Below are 26,567 nucleotides of genomic sequence, written 5' to 3'. Positions count from 1 at the left end.
GTTATTCGCGTGTCTCCGCGCGAAATTCCTTCGCGAGAGGACAAGTTCTCGTCCAGAAAAGTTCCAAATTTGCCGATTTTATCCTATAGAATTACGTCTGTCATGAATCACTCTTCTAAATCAGGGTTGTCAGATTATTTTTGGGGGGAAGGGGAGGAAAATTTATACAGGAAAATACCACCTTATGTCAGTATCGTAATGAGTACTAGGATCGCTAGGAAACGTATTAACAAATCGATAGAGATTGATTTATAGAGGAACCATAAAATCGACCAATTACCGCCAGACACTAACCATCCATATAACAGCCATTAAAACGAGTCGGTCTCGCGATTGGCCATTGCCATGCATTCAAGTGGAAAGCGTTCAATTTTCGCGCGGTAGAAAACCGAGGCAGGCAGCCCAATTTGCGACCAATCGCACAGAAGCTATTTTTTAATCAACGCAAATTTGCTTCTCGTGTCCGCGAAATTGCGAAAAGTAGCCCAATCTGACAAGCCTGGTCTGAATCAACGTCGATGGTTGCGACTCTGTTGTCCTTGGCGGGAGCCAGGCAAGGTGGATAGAAGTGGATCTGTCCATGTGGATCTGCCCACTGTTGGCATCTGTGAACTGTAGCAAGCGGGAAATGACTCGCGGCTTCTCGTTTCGTAAGTTCAACCTGTTCTGTCGAAATGTAAACATCGCGGGGCGCGTCGCGTCATCGCATCTCGTTAGATGAGTACGTTATGTGACGTAATCGTACAGAATATAATTAAATTACGGCGCGGCCATAACTTCGTCTCTCGCTATCACACATATGCATATATATATATATATATATATATATGTATGTATATTTGTACATTATGCAGGATGTTCCTCACATCGCATCCAGTCATCGCGGTTTTTGAGGTACTTTCGATGGATTGACGACAAAATGTTTTTAATATAAGTTTATTGGTTTGTATAATAATAGAGAATTAATTGCAGAAGAATGTTTAATTTGTTCGTTTTTTAATAAAGAAAAATCAAAGTCAAATCATGTTTTTTTTTAATGCAATCATATATTTTTCCTTCCATTTTGTAATACATGAAAAGATGATCATAATTTTACTATTATCAGTTTTTCAATTGATATAATTTTATTATCACTTTTTATTTTTATTTTATTTAGTTTTCTAATACACATGTATTAATATGGATTTACAACCTTATTATATCTGCGATATTGAGATACGAAAATTGTACCGACTAGAAATTGCATTAAAACCTTGATTGCCTGTTCTCGCCAACCACCGAGAAATTGGTTCAAAAAAATGGAAAAATGACTATTGCAACACGTCAATTTATAGTTTGACTATCTAAAAATAAGTTATAAGGCGGTTGTTGTTTTTTTGAAGTATTAAGAAATGTGAGATGATTCTTGTATTAATAATTTATGCGTGGGGTTAGTTTCTTTGTAAAAAATGCGTACATATATACATCTACAGCTGAAGAGGACTGAGTTACGTCGAAAACGTACTGTTTTAATATGAATAATAAAATTGTTAGTTATGCACATCCAAACAAAATTTACATTTATTATATAGACCTAGGATTTAATTAATTTATAAAAAGATGGATTCAACGGTATAACATTATGTATGTATTTTAATAATTCGATTTCAAGATAATTCAACTAATACTTTCAATATAATTCACGATCTGTCGATACTTGAAGCAGTGAAATCCAAACGTAAAAACATTATAGTTTAATTGAATACGCAATAACAATCTACTGAAAAGAATATAACTTTGTATTGTGAAAGATGGTATGCAGTTTGAATAATTATTTTAATAAATATATGTACTTGAAAACAACGTCAAATAACGTACTTCAGCCTTATGTATGTTGAATTCCTTTTCAAGTATTTCAATGACTACTATTTATGTATGTACCTACATGTACATATGTTCCTCAATGCGATCATGTTTGTTTATGTTTGAGTCTCACCGCTTTAGGTATCAGTGACAGGTTCGTGGATTATGTTACAAATGTTAATTGAATTACCTTGAGATCGAATAATTAAAATGATACGTATGCTATATCAATAAATTCTTTTTTTTTTCATGTACTACAAGAATGTCGAAAGATATTTCATTACATTAAAAAACAAACATAATTTAACTTTAATTGTTATTAAAAAAATTTATTAAAATTTATTTATTTAAATTTCTTAATACGCAATTAATTTTTTATTAGAAACCAATAAACTTTTGGAAACATTTTATTAATCCATCGGAAGTATCTCAACAACCATGGCGATTCGCAAAACACTATATACAGGGTGTTCCGAATTTAACGACCAAATTTCAGGAGCGTATAGAGAATCGATAAGAAAAAGATCCTTCAGAGATCTCGTTTTTACTTCGTTTTGAAGAAAATTGCAAAAAAAGGCAAAAAATAGTTTTCATTTATGTACTTATTTATTATTTATTCACACATTACTTTTTACGTTTATTCACGTTGTCATTTGCTTAATGCAGATATTGTTCAAAATGTTGGCCCCTTGCAGCAATGCACGCATTGCATCTTGGATAGCTCGTGTTGCAGCCAAACACTCATCTCGTCAACGTAAAGACTCGCCGATCTGGCACTCTTCTGGAAATAGGTGCGCATACTTCTTTCGCATTGCTTCTGAAGCGTTATCGTACACGAAAACAATATTCCTCTTTGAAAACAATAATATTCTGAAAATTATGTTCGGTTTTTTTTGACGATTTTTTCCAAAACAAAACAAAAACGAGCATATCTTTAAAAGATTTTTTTTTCTCAGTTTACCGAATTTCCTACACCTTTAGTTTGACCATTTAAATTCGGAACACTCTGTACAATTACACATGTATGTACATACATATAAATAATTATTACATGTATCTAATATTATATATTACATTTTATGCATATGTATATGCACGGTATACACCCTATGTAGTAATATACAGGGTGTGTCAAACTTTGCTAAATTATTTTACTTACACTAAATATTCGGTTATATATTATATTTATAATAAAATTTTACATATATATGTATATATATATATCTACTTTTGGAGTCAAAATTATGGGATCAAACGTATTTACATGCTAAAAGACTTCTAGCTTAATTCTTAATACAGGCATTCATTTACAGAGTGTAATGATTATCCGATATATTCCAATCACTAATTCAATAAAATTATTACTAATTGTTCACATTAAGCATTTCATTTTGGTCAGCTATGTTGATGAATAAGTTTGAAATATGTAAAGTGAGTATAACTGTAAAAATAACTAGTATTAAATTACTTTCTAATTACCAAAAATATAATCAAGTTGCAACTATGGATAAAAAGAAAGAAACAAAGTTAAGTTATTGAAAAAAATAACTTTATTACAAATAATGAATTACTTCCTAATTCTGAAAATAATTGTTTAGGACATTCAAACTATGGTTGTTAGAATATTCACCCTTCATTGGCAAAGTGGACCTTCAGGACATGTCTAGCAAGGTGGGATCGATCCGACCCCGTGTTCATTTTTCATCTAATTAATGTACAAAAGAAGTAAACATGAAACTTTATCTCCTGTTTATTTATAGATAAAAATATAGTTTTATGCATTTATATTTTAAATTAAACAAAAACTCTTTGACTAGTACTAAATAAATTGTTTTAGTGTCGAAATATTTTATATATTGTATATAATTAAAATAACTAGAAAAACATTGCACAGTAATAATTAAAAAAATCTTTAGCTTATTGCCTTAGTCTCAAAATAGTAAACAAATAGTAAATATCATTATAAAATGTGAAATTTTATCTAAATCTATATTATAAAAGCAGCATGGGCATAAATAATCTTTGATATAAACAAGAATTGAAAATGAAGGGATATATCACTTACTTAAATGATTTCGACCGCTAAGACATTTAGTGAACGAGTTGAAAAATAGCCGAAACCACATAACCATAAGATAAACAGTGCAATATAAAATAAACGCACCAGGTGGGGTCATTTTTACCCCAACCTTATCAACGGAGGGTTAAAATCTTTTGCAGCATTGCTCATTATATGAGCGTCCTACTTTATTTTGATAAATCCAAAAAATTATTTTCAGATCTATATATCTAAAACGTAAAATTGTTACGTGGATTTTTAAAAAATTATTCTTTCTGTGTACATATACATAAATTTGTGTGTGCGAAATATCCTAATATTTTCTATATAGTAGTAATTACTTACATTTGAGCTACTATGAGCATCAATGCTCGGAAGAGATCAAAACCCGGCGATTATTAGTGGTTATTAACTCAACGGAAACAGTCTATTCTGACGCAATATAAATTGAGAGAGAGAGAGAGAGAGAGAGAGAGAGATTGCTCCTGTCAAAACAGTTCCAATTACATATTGTACATGCCACAATGACTATGACTTCGAACCAGTTTGACGTGCACCTGTCGATGTTCCGGGCGCGGACGTGTCCGGGAAGCGCCTCGGAGTCCAAGATAATTCAATTGTAGTCTCCTCCGCCATCCGGAAATCCATTTTATCGCGATAAATCGGTTATATCGATCGGTTGGTGCCTTAGCAGGCCCTCCGTGTGCCTCGCCCGACGTCGCGTCGCCTCGTTTCATTTTTCATTCTTTCACTTTTATTATTCGCACATCCCGAGCGCACTTGGATACATGTTGGATTCACTGGACGTTTTTTAGTCGAGATCCATCCTTGGAAAATTGTATATTGCGATTTTACAAGCGCTTAAAGACTGAACGTAAAATCGGGAAACAAAAAACATACCTGTTGTACATTAAGTTGATTGACCAGTAACAATATAGCTTCAAATTATTTTAGTCGATAGTTACATAATACTAATTGTATTTGAATTAACGGTATCTGTTAGCTGACTGTTTGACGAAGCGATGGGTTATTAAATAACCCACTCTTGATTAAATAATTAATAAATCTCCATCAAACAATTCAATTTTTTAATGTTTGCACATTTGATTATACTTATTCATTCCTTTTTACACGAGTTATATCCTTGAAATTAATTAGTGCCTTTTAATATAAATTAAATGGCTCTCACAGACCCAGTGTCGGTAGTTGTATTACAGATTTTGGCGTCAGCTCCGGTTAATAATAACCTTTGAGACTGAAATTAAAATTCTTCGAGGATAGCTCGTTTGAGATTATTCGCAAGGGATATAATTTGATCCGTACGTTTCTTCGAAACCCTTTTCAAGGGACCTTTATTGATACAGAAGTTCTGACCTGAGGTTTCTGTAACAGGAAAGTAATCAGGGTCAAAGACAGAAATAGACATGTATCTAAAGAGGGACACCTGTTCGCTCGTTCCACGCTTGGTGCCAAAGAATACAGGTAGCGAAAATGTTTATGTGCGACCATAAATGCAGCCGTGCGAATGGCAAGCCCGTCCATTCGTGGACATCAACACCCTTCTACGGCGTGCCGTCGCACGGCAGCCTGCACTCTAATAGAAGTCCCTCACAATCCAAATCACCCCCTACTGCGCGCGGGGGAGAGAGAGAAAGAGAGAGGAGGGGAGAGAGAGAGAGAGAGAGAGACATGGAGGGCAATGGCTTCACGTACGATATGGCGAGCCACACCGTAATCTGTCGTTATGGTAACGCAACCCATCACATAAGTCGCTTTTCTTTCTCCATTGTCCAGTCACTCGCCCATCTTTCTCTCGCATCTCTCTTTTTTTTTTCATTCCTACGTGTTTAATGCTCGTTTTTCAATACTATATGTTGCCGCGACAAAATTGCGATGCCACTTTATATCATATACTATTTTCAAGCACAGCGCGGCAGAAATTATACAGAGAAGAAAAATGGTTGTAATTATCATAATTTAAGTATAATTCCTACTCATTTTTTATACCAACTATGTGTATATTTTTCCGATAGAGTTATATAAATATTATTGTTAGAGGAAAGTCATCTCGATACCGACGTACCATCACTTTGTTTTTGGACAATATTTTTTTAAGCAAAAGCTAAAAATAAAACTTTTGAAACATAAATGTAAACTAGACAATGTCTTCTATTAAATAATATAGCAGTTTTTGTAATAATATTTGCAATTTTGCAAAATTAATTTATATTTACAATCATGAAATTATGAAATGGTATTTTTTTTCCACCATATCATGTATTATGAAAAAAATAAAAAAGAACAAAGTAAAAATAAAACTGTGTAAAACGATGTAATGTTATCAATAATATGGTCACTATTATTTTTTAAACTACTTAATTTGCAAAAGAAAATATTAAGAATTTTTTATTTTTTCATTCGTTAAATTCGTTTTTAGCTGATTTTGTAGAAACAAGCTACAACGAAATATGAGTTTTTACTTCTTTTATTATCTAAACAAATCATGTTTTATTCAGTATTCATAAAGTACAATAGTTATAATTTTCGATAAATATGGTGGTCTCTTTAGGAGATTTATGTCAATATGTATCGGCAATTTTCTTCTACCAACTACTAACATTACAGCAGTAATAAACTATAAAAATAGAGCTCTTATCCATAATTAATTATTTTACCATGCAATTACAGTCACAAATACCAAATATTTTTCTTTCAGTTTCTGCTCTATATTAATTCATCGTCCCTCTTCCATCCATCGCGCATCTTCTGCTTTTAATTACTTCCTCTCCCATGCCGAAGTCCTCCTTCGCTGTTTGCTCGCTGAGGAGAATGATTGATTAGCGAAGAGTCAAGTGAAGAGATTCTTTAAAGTATATGTTGAGAAGTGCACTAAAAAAAGACTGGTAATATGACTGGTATACCACTAAACGTATTTTAGTGTATCGATAAATTTACAGAGAGATTTTCGGCACATTAACATCTCTCTAATAGGATGCCCGATTGAGCATGAAATCATTAAATTGCTTATCATTGCAATTTAATTTGTAATATTACTGCAGTAGCGTTCAGTTGCGTTTCTAATTCCGAAAATCAATTAGACTCGCAATTCAAATGACTACATATGTGGTATATGAATTCACATATCAACATTACAATTTTTGCTTGTTCCTTGTCGTTATTTTATTTTTATATGCTATTTGAACAAAATTATTTCCAGACATTTTTATAATGTATCAGCTCCGATAGATCCGAGTGAAAGATTAATGAAACTGGAAACAGTGGCGAGATTTTCTAATTGTCTATTCTCGAATGAAAGAGATAATTGAGACTGTGATAAATCGAGTATGTTACAAGCTTTGGTAAGTGAGCCAGAATCTTCAAACTGTTTGCTTTGTTTTGTAAAACAAAGTAGATGAACTCTGAACTTCAAAGAAGTGCATGGAATCGAGTAGTGCGTATAAGAACCCGTTATTGGAATCCTCAGATCCTTTCGGATTTTTAGATCATCTGTGTGTTTCCTAGAGCAAGAAGAAACACAAATCTCGCCCTTCTTTTTTAAAAGCACTCTTCGATTTCGAAGGCGATTTAACCACGATTTCCGTTCCTTCCTCATTTACTTTTCAGTTTTTTTAAATTCTTCCTTCGCGTTAATATTTAAGAGGAATATGAAAGAACAGTTTTGTTCAAGTACCTAAAAATTTTATTAGATCTGAAAGCCATCAAAAAGTAAAACACTCAAGCTAGCTACTAGAATGTTCAAACTTTTTGCAACATCAAACGCTTAAGCATTCATGTAATTATTTTGACAGTTGAATAAAATTATTTTCAGATCTGTATCTAAAGCTAAATTTTTAGATACTTTTGTAAAATCGATCTATTCTCGTTTAAATTTTTAGATACTCGAGCAAAACCATTCTTCTTTTTGTACGATCAAAGAAAGCTTCGATGTTACGTATCTAATAATGTCTTTGAAACCGAGTTGCCTGCATATCCTTTTCTGCGAGGAAAACATCGAAGGCAATGAGCAGTCTGTTCCAGTGTGTAATTTTCGAAAAGTCTCGATTCCGCTTATTTCGACGCTGTGATTTATTTCACTCGATACGCGCGCAATTCGACGAGGAACGCGCGAAAGCAGGAAGACAAGACCGAAGGAAGAGAGGAACTTCTGCTGTAATAATAATCTTCGCTTATGCCTTCCCGTTCTTTCAAATGACCGTCTCCATGCTAAAAAACCGCATTCCGATCGTCGAGACTGCCCTACGTCTTTTTAATACTTCTCCCTCCCTCCCTCTCTCTCTCTCTCTCTCTCTCTCTCTCTCTCTCTCTCTCTCTCGATGTCATTCCTGTTGCACCTGCTTGCACACGGGATGCATCTGCTGCATTCATACTATCTGATCGTTCTGATCTCCGAACGAAGGAGTCCTGTCGCGCTGCGTCATGGGAGAATGAGAAATAAAATCGCGAGAATGCTTGCCAGCGAGAGAGAAAGCATGAAACTCAATCTGTAGCGGACGATAATTATCCTCGGCGAACGCGACGAAATTATGACCGGAGATGTTCCGTAAAGTCTTGCGTGTTATTTCGTGAGAATAAAATAACAATTTATGTATACAGTCTGTTCAATAAGAACGTGATGCTCATTATGTTCAATAAGAACGTGATGCTCATTATTTTACAAAGAGCGACCGTAGCGATATCTTCCTGAACTCGTTTGAACCTTTATTTCGTGCTCTTTTGCGCAATATATCCTACCAGCACATTGTGTAGTTTACGTCAGCGAATTTATTATTTTTACAATGAGTGCCAAATTCTTGAAGCGGTACGAGGCAGTGTTTTTAGTGAATGGAATGGCCGGCAATATCCCCAGATGCTAATCCCATTGAAAATGTGTGGTCGTACATGAAGATGAAACTCAAAGGAAAGCCAGTGTACACGGTGGAGCAGCTGTCATTTCAAATTAAGAAGATATGGCGATCTTTGCCAAAGAAATATGCAGATAACCTCGTCGAAAGTATGGAAAAAAGGTGTCATGCAATAATCAGTAATGGAGGTGATTGGACAAAATACTAGGGTAGGTAATTGCGCAATAGCTAATAATGTGTACTTCAAAAAAAAAAAATAAAAAACTGTCTAAATGTTTATAGTTTTTTGATTATGGCAGACACTTTCTTATTGAACAGACTGTATGTGTATAGCACATGACGGAATAAGCGAAGGTGACAGTTTTCGATCAGATCGCCACTTAATTCATGAATTCTAAACGATACGTTATATCCATAGGTTATATCATGTACTTTATTGGGTTTTTTTTATTGTTTCTCCCTCGAGTTTATAATGGTCTTACGAAAATTATTACCTGTACCAACTCAATGCTGTTCTTTACTTAGTTCATGCTCACTACATACAACGAAACATAGGGAAGTATCCGCCTCCGATTTTAATGAGTTTTTAATTATAGTCTAGATCCAAATAGAGATACATTTTCTTTTGTACGTATCTGTACGCACTTTTAGATAAACTTTTAGGTAAAATATACATTGGATTAGCTTCTTTTGAAGCAAATAATATTAAAACTATAATATATGTATAATATAAAGAGATGGAAAAGATTTTTCAATAACAATTGAATGGTTTTAAAAGTACTTTACGATAACGGTTTAAACAATTTTTTTATTAGTTTTCCTTTCACAGAAAAACAGCGGCAACAATTGTAAAGGTAACGACTATACAGATTTATATGTAGAATTAATTCACACACATACATATATATATATATATATATATATATATATCCATAGTCGAATAAACTATTTTATACTCATTTTATAGTTATTGGTGAAATATATAGTTTTTTTAACTATGTATGTGTACATGAATTCTACATATAACACTTGTATATTTACAGGGAATGGAAAGTTATTTTTTAAAAGTAACAAGTTACGGTTACTCATTACCGAGTAGAAAAAGTAACGAGTTACCGTTAGAGAAAGTAACTTTTCGTTATTTTTCCATTATTTTTTAAAAATCGATCACCAATCACAGCGGACGGGTGTCTAAGACCTTTCTAGTCTCAGTGCTATGAGTGGTCAATCGATTAACTATATCCAAACGTGTGCAAAGTAACGATAAAACTGACTGTAAAATTCATTATCGTTACCAAAAAAATGTAACCACGTTATCATTATAGTTACAAAAAAAAATTAAATAAATAAATAACGCAGTTATCAATGAAATAACAAAAAAAGTAACCTGTAATTGTAACTTCGTTACAAGTAATGAGTTACTTCCATTCCCTGTATATTTATAAAATTAGGAGAAACTAGAGATAGTAGACTAATAGGGATAGATAGATTAACCGAATGTATAATTTTCTAAACAGTACATTATTCCGGCCTTTTATTTCCAAGCGAAAATGTCACTGCGATCGAGCAGTTTAATCAGTCTGTGAGACAATTCGCACTACAGTTCGCAGATGGAACTCAACCGAGCGCCTCGTAGAATAATCAGAAAGCTATTATATCGGCTAGTCGAAGCGGCTGAGTGTCTTGCTCATTCATTCGTTCATTCGATCGTTCATATAGCCCTTTTTTCCCCCGACAAGCTTTACCCATCTGGATCGGAAATTATACGAACCACCACGAAAGACAATCGATTTTGTAACTAAACAATTGTGAATATATGAAAGGAGGACGATACAATCGCGGATAATGACACAAATGGAGATATTTTCCACTATGTTGACTGATATTTATCTTCCATTGACACGCGACGAAGCAGAGACACGTAGTACGAAAATTTAAAATTTAAATGTGACACAGGAAATTTCGGTTCTACAATGGAACATATAATTTACGAGCAGAGAAAAACTAACTGATAATTTTTGGATTTTTGACACTAATTGTAGAATACTTATATATATATATAATATATGTATTGCGTTACGCATAATGGAATCGACCATCGGAAAACTATGCAATTATCACGCACCAGAAAACTATTGTTTTATCTTTAATTTGAATATGGAATTTTTAATTCGAATATGAAATTTTATTTTTTTGTTCTTAGAAAATGATTGTTATTGAAAAAATATTTTTAAGTTAGTTCTTCTTCGCGAGAAAATCGAAATGATATTCTGCAAAAGACATGCAATTGCCTCTTTATGTATCGTGCAGGAGAAAAATACTGTTTGATATTTGTTACTAATATAAATATACAACAAGATTGGAAACCAGACCGTTTATATTAAATAACATTACTTGAAATACGAAGCGCCACTACGGTTGTTGAACTATTATATATATTCTATATATATATATTATATATGAGTTTATTACAGTTTTTTCTGACCACTGCTAGAATTGAAAATCTACACGTAATGTATATTAGATTTTCATAACAACTATAATTATGATAACATGTAATTATAGTTACAAATAAAAAAATTTTACAATTTTCTGCTTCTAATATTGTAATATTAATTCAATATCAATATTTATCGATGTAGATTAACTTTAATCTCGATTTAATTTATTCGTTATTTTTTTCAAATTCTTGAAATTAAAAAAAAAATAAAAGTAAGCTAAATCAAGATTAAAGGGTTAATCTACATTCGTACAAACACTACAAACAGACCGGAGTATTATCAGTACCGGAGTCATGAACCTTAGAAACAAACGGTTTATATACTTGATTTTAGATTTACGTACGAAGATATACGTTATAATATGAAGCTATTCATAGGTAACGTAGCGCAACGTAACATCGTACGTGTGTTGATTACATGTTACGATGATTCGCCGTCATTGTATCGTGAGAGCGACAGCGTTGTAACAATAACTCCTTTACTCTCCACCACCCACACACCCTTGCGAATATCGTAATATTCGTGAGAATTTTCCGGTCGAAACCTGCTTTTCCTCTTATATGAACGGAAGGGAGGGTCGCCTTTAAGCCTTTACGTCCGATTAATTTGAAATTGAAGACGATTGAATCGGCCTTATAAATATCCTTTTTTGCTTCAACATCATTTCTCAACATCACGTTCCAAGGACTGCGACTGATAAAACGCAATCTAACAGCTGAAATCATTTATCGCTGTTCGAAACTCTTAACAAGATACATGAGATATCCATTTCTGCAAAAAACACTCGTATAGTTACTTCACTGTTTTTTCTTCTTTTTTTTCCCCTGTAAAGATTTGTATCGCACAATAGAATATGAAAGTGAGATATAAAATGAATTAGATGATACCACCTCGTATAACCTGGCTCTTCCCCCGACTGAAGAAATGAAATTTGTGAAATTTCCACTTTCTCGTTCCTTCGCGCGTTGTTAATTAAATCGCGTATTATTAATTTGAATATATATACGCACACGCTATCTCATTTAATCTATATTCGGTTATCTCGACGCTTGCGTAAATTATGCTTGCAATCGGGCAGTCGCGCGATTTTTATCGATTCCAAAGGTGGTTGCTGTGGCGAGTGGTTGCGCTCGTCGTTGCCGATGATGCATTGCGTTGGTGAAAGTGGCGCGTTAGGGCAGCATTGGCAGCAACCGCGTCGGGTCGAGAGAGACTTGGATTTTTCGAGCCTTGGATGAATACATGAATGAACGCGCATACGCACGTCACGCGACATGTACCGTTGCTCAAGACTGGGTTCAAGACTGGGACTGAAGCTCGTTTCAAGGGTCCCAGAAGGTTATCAGCGAGAAATCGCTTTTTCACGAAGAAAGATCCCGAACGGTGAACACATTAACGATGAGAAAAGCGAGAAAACCGAATGGATGAAGACCGTTTCTTGAGAACTTGTGCCTCCACTCCAAAACGGAAACCGTGGATCGTCAGATTGTCAGGGTGTATACATATACGTAGTGATGCTGAAGCAAGAAGGAGCGAGAGAATTTAATATTTGTGAGGTCGATATAAAAAATATAATTTATATACACAACTGGGAAGTTTGTGTTAAAACTTGACAAATTTTACGTAATTTTCTTAAACCATTCAAATTTTTGTATTAATTCAACTACTTCATTTTTTATGATCGACGAATTAAGTAATGAATTCGCTTCATTCGGGGATATCTCAAATTAAGTAGTTGAATTAATACAAAAATTTGAATGATTTAAGAAAATAACGTAAAATTTGTTAAGTTTTAACACAAATTTCCCAGTTGTGTGTATATAAATTATATTTTTTAGCTATTTTTTTCAACTATTATTTATACTCTACTCTAGAAAAGAGAAAAGTTCTTGCGACTGTAATTACGTGGTACCATATTTATAGTTGTAATACTAGTAACAATAATTATATACGGTTTTATCAATAAGTATATACAGGGTATACAAAAAATCCTGGACCCTTAAATATCTTAAAAAATAAGCATTTCTAAAAAAAATGTTTTAAGTTGCAGGACTTAAAGAAATTAAATGGTGACATTTATTTGAATTTTGGATGACCTTGAAAAGTCCCTCAAAGTTAACATAAAAATCTCCAATGGAAACTTTTATTTTTTTGTTATTCATTACATATTCTTGCAGCTGAAGTCGCGACACTAATAATAAAGTATTTTTATATATAAAGTACAAAGCTTGAAAGTTACGGTATTACTGGCATTATCGTTACTTATAAGGTACATCGCGTAGAGATATTGCCGATCATATTTATACATCGTGTGTGAGTGCGCGCGCGTAACTTTCAAGTGTTATAACTCATGGTATTGATTAGAAAAATTCTTTATTATAGTGTATAGTTGGCATTGAAAATGATTATAAATATATAGATTTCTTGATAAAATTAAACAAATCTAATTTTTTCATTACTAACGTTGTAACAATGGTAATATAATGATAGCATGATATGATATCATAAATTAATTAAGGTATACCATGTAATTATAGTTACAAGTATATCAAAAACTGTTCTCTTAATGTACAATCATATTTCTTAATTACTTTTCTAACGTAGACTAGCACGTTAGTTGCTAGTGAAAAATATTGTGTAAACTTCACTTCATGTTAATATGAGATTGACAATGAAAATCGATCTCACCGCGGATGATTTATTTCCATGGAACTTTCACTCGCCGTGAGATTCACTTTCTTCTCATGAGGACTCGCGAGTCCAGGATGATCCATCAAGAAGCGAACTCGAGTTGCGAATTGAGTTCTTATAATAAGAGTCTAAACATTGTTGTCCAGTGCATGTATAGATTCGAACTGGAAGTTTATAAGGCAGTCATAAGGCACGAAATATTCAAATGCTATTAAAATAGGTACAAATTAAAATATTTATTTATTTTTCTTAGGCTGCTAGTTCTCGGACCTACATATATTATTTATCCACACAGTCCGTATTTCGTTTTCTTTCGGAAAATTACACATTTTGAATCCTTATGTAGATAAATTTCCGCAAACTTCGTGTTAACTATACATCTAATGTAGTAGGTATGTCAAAAATTTATATAAATTCACAGGCATAAATTTCATTACGCATTTTTTATGTATTTTTTATGTATTTTTTGAAAGATGTTAATCGCTACGAAGCACAAACTTCTCTTTCAAAACCCTTCGTAAACTTTATAAATTGTATATAACTTGATAAATGCTTATTGTTACTCTGCTGATCACTTTTACATTATCCTAACCTGAAAAACTTTTGGTTTTTCAACCCAAACATGGCGGAGCCAATCAAAAGTCATTATTTAGACTTTTAATAGGGACTCTAGATAGGGTTGCAGATCTCATGCGTCTTTGCATTCTATACCATTATACTTTTATGCGAATTTACGCGGAACGCGCGGAGTTTAGAGCGAGCACGTTCTCGGAGAGACAAGGCCGTTTTTGCTCGGGGAATGTACATACATACATATGTAATGAAACGCGCCGAGTTTTTCCAATGCTCGTCGGGACGTGCTTGTGCACGCGATAATATAATTGCAACTATAATGTGTCCGCAACGCCATTACCGATGGTCGCATTAGCATGCACGCGGACGGGATAGGTTTGCCTTGAGATTATCTCCGTGACGTAGTTTGCGAGATGTCAAACACGTGCGGTATTCGCGGTGCGTCGCGTGTCTGTGCGTAGCGGCCATTACAAGATGAGTTCCGGATTTGTCGCCTCGCCACCACCTTCACTTGTTCTATCGGAAAAGCTGGGAGGGACATGGAAATCGTTGAAAGCCGCCAGCAGCGGAATTCTGTAACTCGTTATGCAATCGTTATACTGCGCATATTTTATATAGTAAAAAAGCTCCGCAACTGTCGTTATCAACACATAACGACTGCATAATTAGAGTTAGAGAATACAGGGGATGTAAAAATCATCCCAGATGTATCGAGGAAAAAAACAATGATTGTAATTACTGTAATTTAAATATGTATAATTTATAGTCATCTTCAGTACCAATTGCATATTTTTTGATATGATTATAAATATAATTATTATTATTGACATAATATAGGCATAATAACTAAAAAAATGGAGTTCCTAATTATAATTATTTTACCATGCAATTATAGTCACAATTATCAAATTACTCTCCCGATCAGTATGATTATGTTCTGATTAAAAGGAAGGAACAACGTATTTTGTATCTTATATACATTGCTTCTTTTAAAATAGTTGGATCCTCTTCTGTTTATATACACGTAAAAAATTGTTTACACATATATTTGTCGGAAAAACCTAAAAAAGAAAAAACAATAAGACGTCGTTGTAATACCATCACTTATTTGAGGAAAAATTAGAAACTGCAGTTTATTATTACAACGATTTATTATTAAAAGAGAGAACGTTTTTTATCTCCATAGATTTTGAATTAATTTTTGACGAATTTAAGCAACTTTTATCGTATTGTATATTAATATTCAAGATTTTAATGGCTATTCTTATTGCGATATTTTCTGTTATTAGTTTGGGTATATTTTATCATTTATTAACATTGAGAACAACCCAAATTGAAACGTTTGTTCGATTTCTATATTTGAATTAAATGATTTATTAAATATTACCTGCACTCAACATCTAGCTTTGGCTCGTAGCGAGTATTTATTTTTAAAAGTGAACGAGTATTTAAAAATTTATATATATATTTTTTTTTCTCTCGTGTGCATTGAAATAAATTGGTAGCTTAATTCGTGCTTGTAATATCGTAATTTGTATTCGTCAGAATAGATTTATGAAATGTGTCGAGAACTCTCTCCCTCTCTCTCTCTCTCTCTCTCTCTCTCTCTCTCTCTCTCTCTTTCTCTCTCCCCCTCTCTGTGGTAAATTAATAAACAGCTGTAAGCCCCTTGAGATCGATACGTGAAATAAATATTACAGATAATGTTCATTTCACTGGACATCTGGGACACTCGTAGATCGAATTGTTATCGAAGGGCAATCAGAAAATTTCGGATATTTCGGATTTCGGCGCATGTCGTGAACGCGTTCTCGTACGAGAAATCTAATTTATTTCGACGTGCAGGGAGAAACTTATGTGATCTCTAGCTTCGCAGAATATATAATATTGAGATCGTCGGGAGGGGAGGGAGGCTTTTCGAGAAAAACGACGTCTTTATTTAAATTTATTAAAGGTGAGTAAAGGGAGATGCTAAGTTGTGACGCTTACGTTATAATGAGGTCGAATGCGAAGGCATGTTTTTACGATTGCAACGTAGGGGGAGAAAGCAACTCTGCACGATTCGGACTCGATCCCGATTCCCGCGCAGCGCAGCACAGCGGCCCACGTGACCCACTGACCTGGAAACCCTGGCATCTCGCGCTATCGGTTGATCCAATTTTCCCGCGTGTCGTTGACTCGTTCCTGCGTCAGGACGCGCCGTAGGGATGCGTTCGTCCCTGGTAGTCATCGATTTCCAGGAATGGGAGCTGCGCCCCGGTGAGCCGCGCGCCGAATCGCGCGTTCTCGATTTTCCTGGCTCTCTAACATCTCACGTACGTCTTTTTCTCCTCCCCCCCCCTCTCTCTCTCTTTTGGCTCCGTAACTCGCCGTGACTTCCCCCGAGTGTGCACCACGTTCGTCGCGTCTAGGATTGTGAGGTCGCGGAAACTACGCGGGATCCTCCCGCTGGACCACCAGCAGCAGCAGCAGCAGCAGCAGCAGCAGCAGCTCGCAGTCGATACCGCTGCTGCGTCGAGGAAACGCGAAAACGAGGACGCGCGCGACGAGAGAGAGAACACAGGGGGAGGATAAACTCGAACTCTCATAGTTGGAGAGTAATGAGAACCGTGCTCTGGATATTCGATATCGGGCCCTTTGATCAACCCTCTCCCGCGGTTCCGCGTTACTGATCTTCGCTCGACTCCGCGGACAACCGAATCCGAAGTAGAGTCATAAGTGGCTGTCGATGACTCGAATATTTATCAGACGCAAAATGAAGACGTTTACTCGTCCTTCGTTCGTTTCATCGTGAGAGCGAGTTTGCAGTGATATAAGACAGGGAGAAAGGATATTACACGAGTGTCGGAGCGTGGTAAGATAAATACGAAAGAGAGGATAAGCATGGAAGATAATAATAGGGTAATAGGATAATAAAAAGGGTAGAATATCGTGGATAGAAGAACGCAAGGTAGAGATGATCGTAATGCGTTTTTTTTATGAAATCATAGTGAAATAAAACTGACTCTCTCGGGTAGATTTAAGATTTGGAAACACAGAAAAGAAGCGGTGTAATAACATTACATCGTTGCGTTTAGAGTTTTGGAAAAAAAAAAACAATTAAATGAAAGTAACAATTATACAAATTTTGATAATTATTTGCAGGACCTTTTCCGAATTTTTATTTTTTTTTTCTTGTTATCTTGATAAAAATCTTTATTGCGACTCAACAATGATGATCAACTAGGGAGGTCAAAAAATGTGTAACCTACCTATTTATTTACCAGTATAACTTTTTTGACTTTTAAAAGAGCCGATTTCACTCCTGAATATGACTGATACCTATAATAATTTGTTATGCCTATTTCACTGTGTCATTGAACTTATTTTATCGAGATTATTAAATCTTTACTAAATGGATGAATTTATACTATGTACTAATATGTACTAAAAATAATCGAAATTGAAAAGATTAGACGTACCCTAACGTAGAGTACTGAATTATCACACAAATTCTTAACTCTTTAAAACAAAAATTCTCTGTTTTAAAACACAAAAATCATATAAGAAAGTAGTTTGTGTTTTTCGAGAAGATAGAATTCCCAGAATTTTATTGTTTATCGTGTCAATTTCCGACATATTGTTGAAATAACGTGCGCGATAATTAAGCGATATCTTTATTGCCTGCAATTACGATCCTCAACAAGGTGAGATATCGAGGAGCACTTTGACCTGCGACGGAGTCACGTTCGTTATTGTGAAACAGTCAAGGACGTTTCCAGATTGCCGGAATCGTTTTAATTTACGTGTCAATGTCTACGAAGAAAATAACATCCTTGAGAGCGATTGGCAACAAGCTCCCTGCTCTAATTCGGACAATTCTCTTCGCTTTGTTTTCCGCCCACGCCACGCGACGACACGCTCGCCTACATTAATTAATGGCCAGGCGTTGGCCATTTATCTGTCACAAAATCACTTTCGTATCGAAGTACACTTCGAGTGCAAGCGCGACAATGTAATCGTAGACTTAACGCTCTTTTTTTGCACTTTAGTCGCGCTTTAACGCGAACTACAGTTGCAATTCGCACATTCTTGATTTTTTGTATTTTTCTTTTCCTTCTTTATTATACTTCAAAAATATGGTATTAATATAAAAATGTTTTTTATCTGTTGCCATGAATTTTTAATTAAATTGTGCGTTTATAAGGCGTTTTGGATTTGGCAGGCCACTTATTTCATAAATGTTCCTGAATCGATTTCAAGTTTGTTTTTCTCTACTTGAAAGAAAGACTTTCTCTTGTTGAGAGAAATCATTATTTAGTTGATTTGTTATATTAAAAAAAAAATTTATATAATCTATAATTATACAATGAAGTTATTCAAGATATTTAAGATATTTTTTCTATTTATAATTTGTACCTTTTATTTATAATAATTTGAAGTTTCGACTTCTTTAAAATTTAGCTCCTAAAAAACCTTAAATCGTGCATGTAATCAATGAACGTGATGATTTGTTACAGGTGCAGTTGAGAAATAATTACCGAAAATGAGTTGCATGTCGCAGTGCGCCAAGTACTTTCTCTGCTTCTTCAACTTTATTTTTTTTGTAAGTATACAAGTTTTCACTAATTCAGGAATCGAAACATACATTTCTTATGTTTGCGAACGTAATCGTAATTCAGCAGTATTAGTAATAATTCGGCGTTTATTTCCTCGCAAATCTTTACTTTGAAGTTATCGAAACATTTCTCACTCATTTTGTATGCGTTTAATTCAGTCAATTATACGCGTAGTATCAAAGAGTTAAGAGGATTAATCACCATCGAAGAAATAAACTTTCTCGGTGAGGTGTACAGTTGAATTACACGAAATCTTCTCATAAAATAATTCTCTCATAAAAATTGGCAAAATGTGTCGAAAGCTCCTTTAGTTATCTTTCATCAGTGAGTGCAGATATAATGTAATGTTCAATCCGCATGATGTTTATTTCTTAAAGCATCTTATGACAGTCGATATCAAGATTTTTACGTAGTGTATAATCCTTGAATCAGAAAGTGAACTACTCGGTACATTTCATGAATCCAATCTATCGAATACAAGTGACGGGTATATAAGAGAGAATTGACCTATTTTAGTTTATACTTATAGAAAATTCACGTTGCTTCTCGGACGTCACAATCTAAAGTGTATACGATTTTGCTCAAGTATATGAAAATTTAGGTAGACACAGAGCTGAAAATAATTGTGTTAAGCCATTAAAATTAAATTATGTATACAAAAATTCAAACATGATAAGCAATGTTGTAAAAAGTGTAAAGTTTTGATATTTTAGCAACCAGCTTGAACGTTCTATTACGCGTATCAAGGATTTCTTTGGGGGAAAGGAGGTTATCAGTTCTGTTATCACGTAAATAGTAATTTTTTGCGTTAATGAATTATTTTTTTTATTTTAAAACTTAGAAATGTCTCTCTCGTTCCTGATTTTGAATAGGAAAAGTATTAATATTAGGTTTTGTCACACACATAACTTTTAATCATAAATTTCGGAAAGGAGAAGGAGTTGGACCTCCTCCCTGGATACGCCCTATTTACACAATTATTTTAATGATCCAACAAAATTATTTTTATATCTGTATCCAACTACTAACTAATTTTTTCAATATTTCAACAAAATCGTTCTTTTCGCGTAGGGACTAAGAGCAATTTTAAATTAGAAAGCTGATCGAACACAAAACCTGCGAGAAAAGCGACATACGAAGTGAAATTTTTTGTGCAAAAATCGCAGGCAGGAATCGCCTGCCTGTCTCGAAACATGAGCGTTAAGGCTCTCTGTCTTCTTTGGTAGCCTTGAGGTTCTGCCACGAAGCAGAACGGAAACCTACACATTAAAACCTCATGTTTTTACAGATCGCCGGAGGAGCAGCATTGACTGTCGGTATCTGGCTTTTCGCTGACAGAACCTCCTTCACCAATCTCATCGCGAAACTCGATCAATCCGACTTGCTGGTAAGATGAAAACAGATTAATTATCGCAGACGTAGATCCGCATTATAGCGACGTTGCTGGATGGGAAAGGGTGGGAAGGGAAGGGGATCCAGGTTGTACGCACTTGTCCCCAGACATTTCTTCTACTTTATTTTTCGAGGAAGTCATTAATTGACATTGCGTGATCGTGGTGTACAAGTGGCGAATTGGCCGGGTACCAAATATCCAAAGAAACGAGCACTTTGTACGAACGCTGCAGAGAACGGCGTATCCATGTCGCGCATGGCGACGTGCAGCGAAGTTTGATAATTTTAACTTTCAAATCGATCTTAATTCCTACCTTCGCGAGTTCGAACAAAAGCAGGATAAGTACTTTCGATACTTTAAACGTGCTGGACAATTCCCGGCGAAAATACCGGTTTGCAAACGAGTTCCGCTGTGTTAAAATCCTGCTGCAGAGCCCACGAACGTTTCCCACTGCTTTGTTAAATGCGCGACGATTCTCGTTATCGAATTTTGACAAATTTTAAACTCTGGAGATATTTATTATTTAACTCGACATCTATCTCTTGAATCTCGTCGCGTCGTATTGACAGTTTTATGATGAAATATTGTCTTCGCGTGAAAGCGATTGACTTTTATTGGGTCCCTCAGGATCTCAGCTTGTTCCCATATTGAATTTCATTTAAGGTTGCCACATCAACATTTTCAAAACTAAAACTTACAAGCCAACAATCCCGGACATTTCGCTTGTAAACCCGGATATGCGTGTAGAAATAAAATAGGCCAGAACAGTCAATAATCAATTTAATTATTTCTTAACTAATTAAGTAATTATTTATTAGCGCTTACAATTAGACCAAAAAATAATTTGACTTGGAAAATAAATAAATACAAAATGTTTTCATTTAATCCTTATTTTACTAAGAGAGGTCACTAGTTACCGAGCGATTCCTATTCGTGCAAGTTTCTTTGCTTTTGGTAATTATAAATTATATTACATTTTATTGTTTTCCAAAATGAAGTGCCAATATTTATTCAAAAAAATCGAAAGTATTTTGGTGAATTTTTAGACATTTTTTTTTTAATCATTCTGAATAAGTGAAAAAAAAAGGACAGATTTTAATACCCCTGTTAGTATAGATGAGGCACCAAATTGTACTTAATAAGCTAAGGGTTAAAATAAAAAGTTTTATTACAGGTTTTATTATAGATTTCGAATTGTTCTTACGTGTGTTTTTAGTGATATTTTTAAAATATGATATCAATAAAATAATTAAATACATAAACATAAAATGCATTAAGAAATTCAATGAAAAATAATTTACATTACATTTTTGCAATTCATAAATCAGTAAAAAAAATTGCGTATTAATATTAATTGGAATCACATGACTGTTTGGAATAATAATATTCCCGCGTAGGGTAGCGCATAATTATCTTGGACGTCTTAAAAAAAGAGGACGGTATCCGGGAAGGAAGGCAAATGGCAACTCAAGTCCCATTTGAAATAATTTTTTATAACGTTTCAATTGAAATATTTTTAAATTTATGTGATATTGTTTTCTATGTTAAAGCATAATTAATTGCATTTTTTATCAATTCCATCTAGACTGCCGATTTTATTACTGTTTCTCGAAATTTATTGTCGACAGAATTTCATGGCAGATGTCCTATCTTTCCTCCTCGTCAGAAATACATTAGAAGAAAAATGACTTGCACGTATCCTTACAGAGTCGGCTATTCATACTGCGAGTTTCTCTTGCGTAATCGTGCTAATTACGACGTCGTAAGTCGTTTGTTACGCAATTAGCGGTAGGTGTAACGAGGAAGTCCGACTTGAACAAATTGGATTTGTTATCGATTCTCTGCAATTATCATATTTATATCATATCAGAAAAGCTCTTGTTTTTATACGTTTGTAAAAAATGCGACGCATACGTCACAAGTATAACTCCTTATGTCTCGTTTTGTCGATGAATCTTTTTTAATTAACATTGAAAAATTATCTAATGCGGTTAGCCTCGCATTGTATGATCATATGCGAAATGCAGATTTGTAATGAGAAACGCGTGACGCGTGTTATACTATACCATTGTTTCTAACACATGAATGCGTCGGTGTCACTATCGCACGTACGTGATTTTTCTATTATCGCGGCGTCAAATCGATAATGTAAACGCACGTATTCTTCCTTCGGATTTCCATTTTAACACTAATTCCGCCAAACACTCTTAAAAATTAAATGAAACACATTCTTTTGTAATTTTTTTTATTTTAACAGTATAACTACAATATATTTTGATCTTTTTGACTATAAAATAATAAAAATATTTGTTACAGATTAACGCTTAGAAACATTTACAATTTTTTCTCATTAAAAATCCCCTTTTAACTTTTATTACAGTCTTACGTATTTGGGCGTTCTCTTATTTAATTTTTCAAGCGTATTTAATAATATTTTTCTTTATGAACTTTTTCTTTATGAAATTTTTCTATTATTCACGGAGATTTTTTGATGAAAAAAAGTAAGTTTGGTGAAAAGTAAATTTTCTAAGTAACATACCGTGAAAGATGTTTTTATTATTTTATAGTTAAAAAATTTTAGCGATAAAATTATCGTTAAAATGAAAAAATTACGCAAAAATGTTTTGTTTTTAAGACTGTCCGGGAATTTATGAACGGTAATGTATAAATTCGTTGAAATTTACCGAATAAACGTTCGATCCTCCAAAAGCTCCGACAAAGCTTTGAAATCTAATAAGTGGAATGCAGGAACTAGATCAGCTTAAAGATAAACGTCTATTTCTTTTGGAAAGATGCCAAACGTGTAGGATAGAAGATTTAATAGGAGATAGCCTGCGAAGGATATGACATGCTTTAGATGATTTTGTTTGGTTTAATTATTAATTTATATTTTTTAGTTTTATATATATAGATTTTATAATTTTAATTAAATACTTTAGTTAGAAAATGATTTACTTAAATTCTAAACATATACTCGTTAGAGTTTTTAAAATGTTTTACCACTTTCGAGAACTAATTGTAAGTTTTTTTTAAGTGACACTTTGTTTGTACAGGTACTATTTTAAAAGAATTCACGAGAAATTAAATACTTTCAGCACGTGTAGTAACACATACATGTAGTGATACACTATAGACTTTCTTTAGACTACGAACCGCTTAATGATACCGGATAATCTACGGTTTAACGAGGTGCTTGACTCTATAAACTACACGAGAGAGAAGAGGCACAAAAAAGTGACTTACCTTAAAGGCCGCAAGCTTAATGAGAACAATAGAGAATGGAAGTTGCTGCTTCCTTCGAATAATTGCTACTGCAAAGCTATTTCCTTCCTCCATGCCTTCGGTTGCCTTTTATCGACGACATCACGACACGTGTTTACGTATATACAGGGTGTCTGGAAATAATCGCCAAATATTTCATGAGCAAGTAGAGAGGACTAAACTGAGTCGAAAAGTCCTCATTTTGCAATTTTCGCAATAGTTAACAAGATATTACTAAAAATTGCCAAATATTGATCTTGAATAATTTTTTACTCAAATACTATCAACTTTATAGAAAAGCTGCAAGAGACAAAAATTATTTATTTTCTTCTCATTAAGTTCTAAGAAATTTTTTCAGAACTTTTTATCAACTTTTTAGTACTGCATTTTCTTTTCTTTTTTTTTTTTATCAACATGAGAAAATACGGTATTAAAACATTCTGAAAAAATTCTGAAAAAATATACATATAAGTCAATTATATATTAATATATTAATATGTATACAAGTTATTTTATGTAGGTACTTTTACAGATGCAAATGTAGGTACTTTTTCCTCGAAGAAAAAGCGAGAATCGACGGACCGATGTGTGATACGCGACGTGGGTACAGTAACGTTACAGGCAGGAGAACGAGAAACGTAATTATCGGTACTTGGTCGCTGATGAGATGATTGGTTGTCACATTAGCGCAACGCGTGGGAGGATCAGGGTGCTCCATCATGGATTCGTGGTTCGCTCGTATATTATAGGTACATACGAGGGGCCGAAGCTCCTCGAACGATTTTACGCGGCGAAATCGATGCAGCCCCGCTTCGATTCTCTCGTTCGCTGAACATTCGGAAATTTCGCCTTGAACATTGCGAAATCTCGCCTGAAATCTTTTTATATTTACATCGCCCGTTTGTGTGCTCCCCGGTGGCGGAGTTAGACAGCGGAACGCTGCGGAAAAGTAAAAGTGCCGCTTTCGTTTGACGAGTTTCGCGCAGCGAAAGGGTAACGCACGTTTTCCTGCGATCAAGCGACATTATAATTAGAACAGTCATTCACCTCAAAAAATTTGAGGTGTCGTAAGATTAGATATCCGTTATCAAATGAAATATCTCGAAAGTGAACATGAAGATGATTACTAAAATTAATTCTTAATATACAAAGTATTGGGTTGTTCGAAAAGTAATTTCCCGACAGAGGATTTAATTGTATTTTTTTGAACCCAACTTCACACTTAAGCCGCATAATCATTATATGTTTTGAGAGCTGATATAGCCAGGCTTGTGTGTGAAAAAGTTCAATTGAATCTACGCAGTAGTTTTTGATTGGTGCCCTTTTAAATATGGAGAGCAATAAGCAGCATTTTCATATTTTACTTCTTTACTATAGAAAAGGTAAGAATGCTGTTCAAGAAAGAAATTAACCGATGTGTATGGAGAAGATGTGTTGACAGTACGCCAGTGCCAGAACTGGTTTGCAAAATTTCGATCCGGCAATTTTGATGTCGAAGATGCACCACGTTCTGAAAGGCCAGTTGAAGCTAAAGACACGATAAAGGCATTAGTTGATGCAAACCGGCGAATAACAACACGTGAGATCGGTGAGAGGTTAAATTTATTCATTATACGAAAATTGTCTTTCATTTTCACAAAAAAAAAACGAAATTACTTTCCGAACAACCCAATAATATGAATTACGATGATTCGTTTAGTTACTACTATAAATGTCGTTACGTTAATAATAATTAATGTCGCGTCGTATATTGAACAAACTCGTTTCTAGTTTCTAGTTTTCTCGAAGCGATTTGCAAATGATGATAAAGACATATCTGGAATTGTATATAATAAGATGATAAAATAAAATCGTAGTATTGATTCGTTTTAGATATATGAACGGATTTACTGTTACCTAGCTCGACTGTTGCATTATTAGCAAAGGCTCGGTGTGACGCTTAGAAAGTCTCTTCTAATCACTCTAATCATTCGAACGGATATAACTTGTGTCCATTACATCTCTATCTAGCATCTCTTAGAAACTTCTCGCGAATATGATTCAATTTGCAAATTATGTGGGTTAGTTGTTTGAGATATTAAGCGTAAAATATCTGACCGTTTCTATCTTTGAAGAGAATTTTTTACGCAGCCTGGACTTAATCTCAGAGTCATTTGTTTTATCGATATCAATAGAGCTTTATTCACGTACGATTTATGGTCATTGACATCACTACGTACTGTTACATTGATGTAACACACATGTATACATATATCTTCGTAAGGCAATTAGATATCTAACAATAAAAATCTAATATTGTTTGTTTGTATAAATTATTAATCTATGAACAGTTTCGTAAATATAGATTGTAGAGTTTTTTATATCAAGCAAATATTGTCACGACATTAATAGCTTTAGATACCATATATATTGGACTACGAAATGATACAGAAGATTTCAATTTTAAAAACTTTTCATTTTTCTCAATATAATTTCTATCTCACAGACACGTATTAATTATATTATTAATGCGTAATATAATTTAATTCTGGGAAAGGATTTTTAAATCTGAAAAAAAAGAAGTCGATACAAAAATTATTGTGTTTAGTCGGTAAAACAGATGACTTATTTAGGATGACTTATTTACACCTCAAAGTTCTCACAAAGGACGATTGATAAATTTTCGCAGAAATTTTGCTTGGTTGAGAATCCCGCAAAGAAAAAGACATAGTGGTAGCAATTATATATACCAATATTCGGCAATTTTTAATAATTAATATTGTTAACTATTGCGAAAATTGTAAAATG

General features: G+C 34.0%; 1 protein-coding gene and 1 long non-coding RNA gene across 21 annotated transcripts in view; one reads left to right on the top strand and one right to left on the bottom strand.

Moving 5' to 3' along the window:
- The window catches only part of Tsp66E (Tetraspanin 66E), a 51,149-nt gene that overhangs the window by 2,443 nt on the left and 22,139 nt on the right, over positions 1-26,567 (top strand). For 9 of the 12 annotated variants that reach the window (XM_087413509.1, XM_011057095.2, XM_087413508.1 and 6 more), the window contains exons 2-3: positions 19,028-19,113; positions 20,415-20,513. In XM_087413509.1, the coding sequence (XP_087269635.1) occupies positions 19,054-19,113; positions 20,415-20,513 (159 nt within the window). In that variant the 5' untranslated portion in view covers positions 19,028-19,053. Of the gene's footprint in view, positions 1-12,396; positions 12,821-13,070; positions 14,176-17,064; positions 17,383-19,027; positions 19,114-20,414; positions 20,514-26,567 lie in introns of those variants that run through there. The other 3 variants (XM_087413502.1, XM_087413501.1, XM_087413500.1) reach the window with 3 other exon arrangements.
- LOC147907349 (uncharacterized) lies at positions 829-25,201 on the bottom strand. 9 transcript variants are annotated; one of them, XR_015547452.1, is made up of 4 exons: positions 24,305-25,201; positions 23,763-23,914; positions 4,802-6,721; positions 829-4,728 (listed from the first exon to the last, which is right to left on the bottom strand). It is a non-coding gene; the product is annotated as an uncharacterized LOC147907349 (long non-coding RNA). The 9 variants fall into 9 exon arrangements; XR_015547450.1 differs by lacking the exons at positions 829-4,728; positions 4,802-6,721 and adding exons at positions 20,415-22,360; positions 22,586-23,351; XR_015547449.1 differs by lacking the exons at positions 829-4,728; positions 4,802-6,721 and adding exons at positions 20,415-22,725; positions 23,204-23,351.

Source organism: Acromyrmex echinatior, chromosome 14 (genome assembly GCF_024713525.1).
Source record: "Acromyrmex echinatior isolate Ae372 chromosome 14, ASM2471352v2, whole genome shotgun sequence".
NCBI classification, from domain to species: Eukaryota; Metazoa; Arthropoda; class Insecta; order Hymenoptera; family Formicidae; genus Acromyrmex; species Acromyrmex echinatior.
This window is presented reverse-complemented; position numbering and strand designations above follow the sequence as displayed.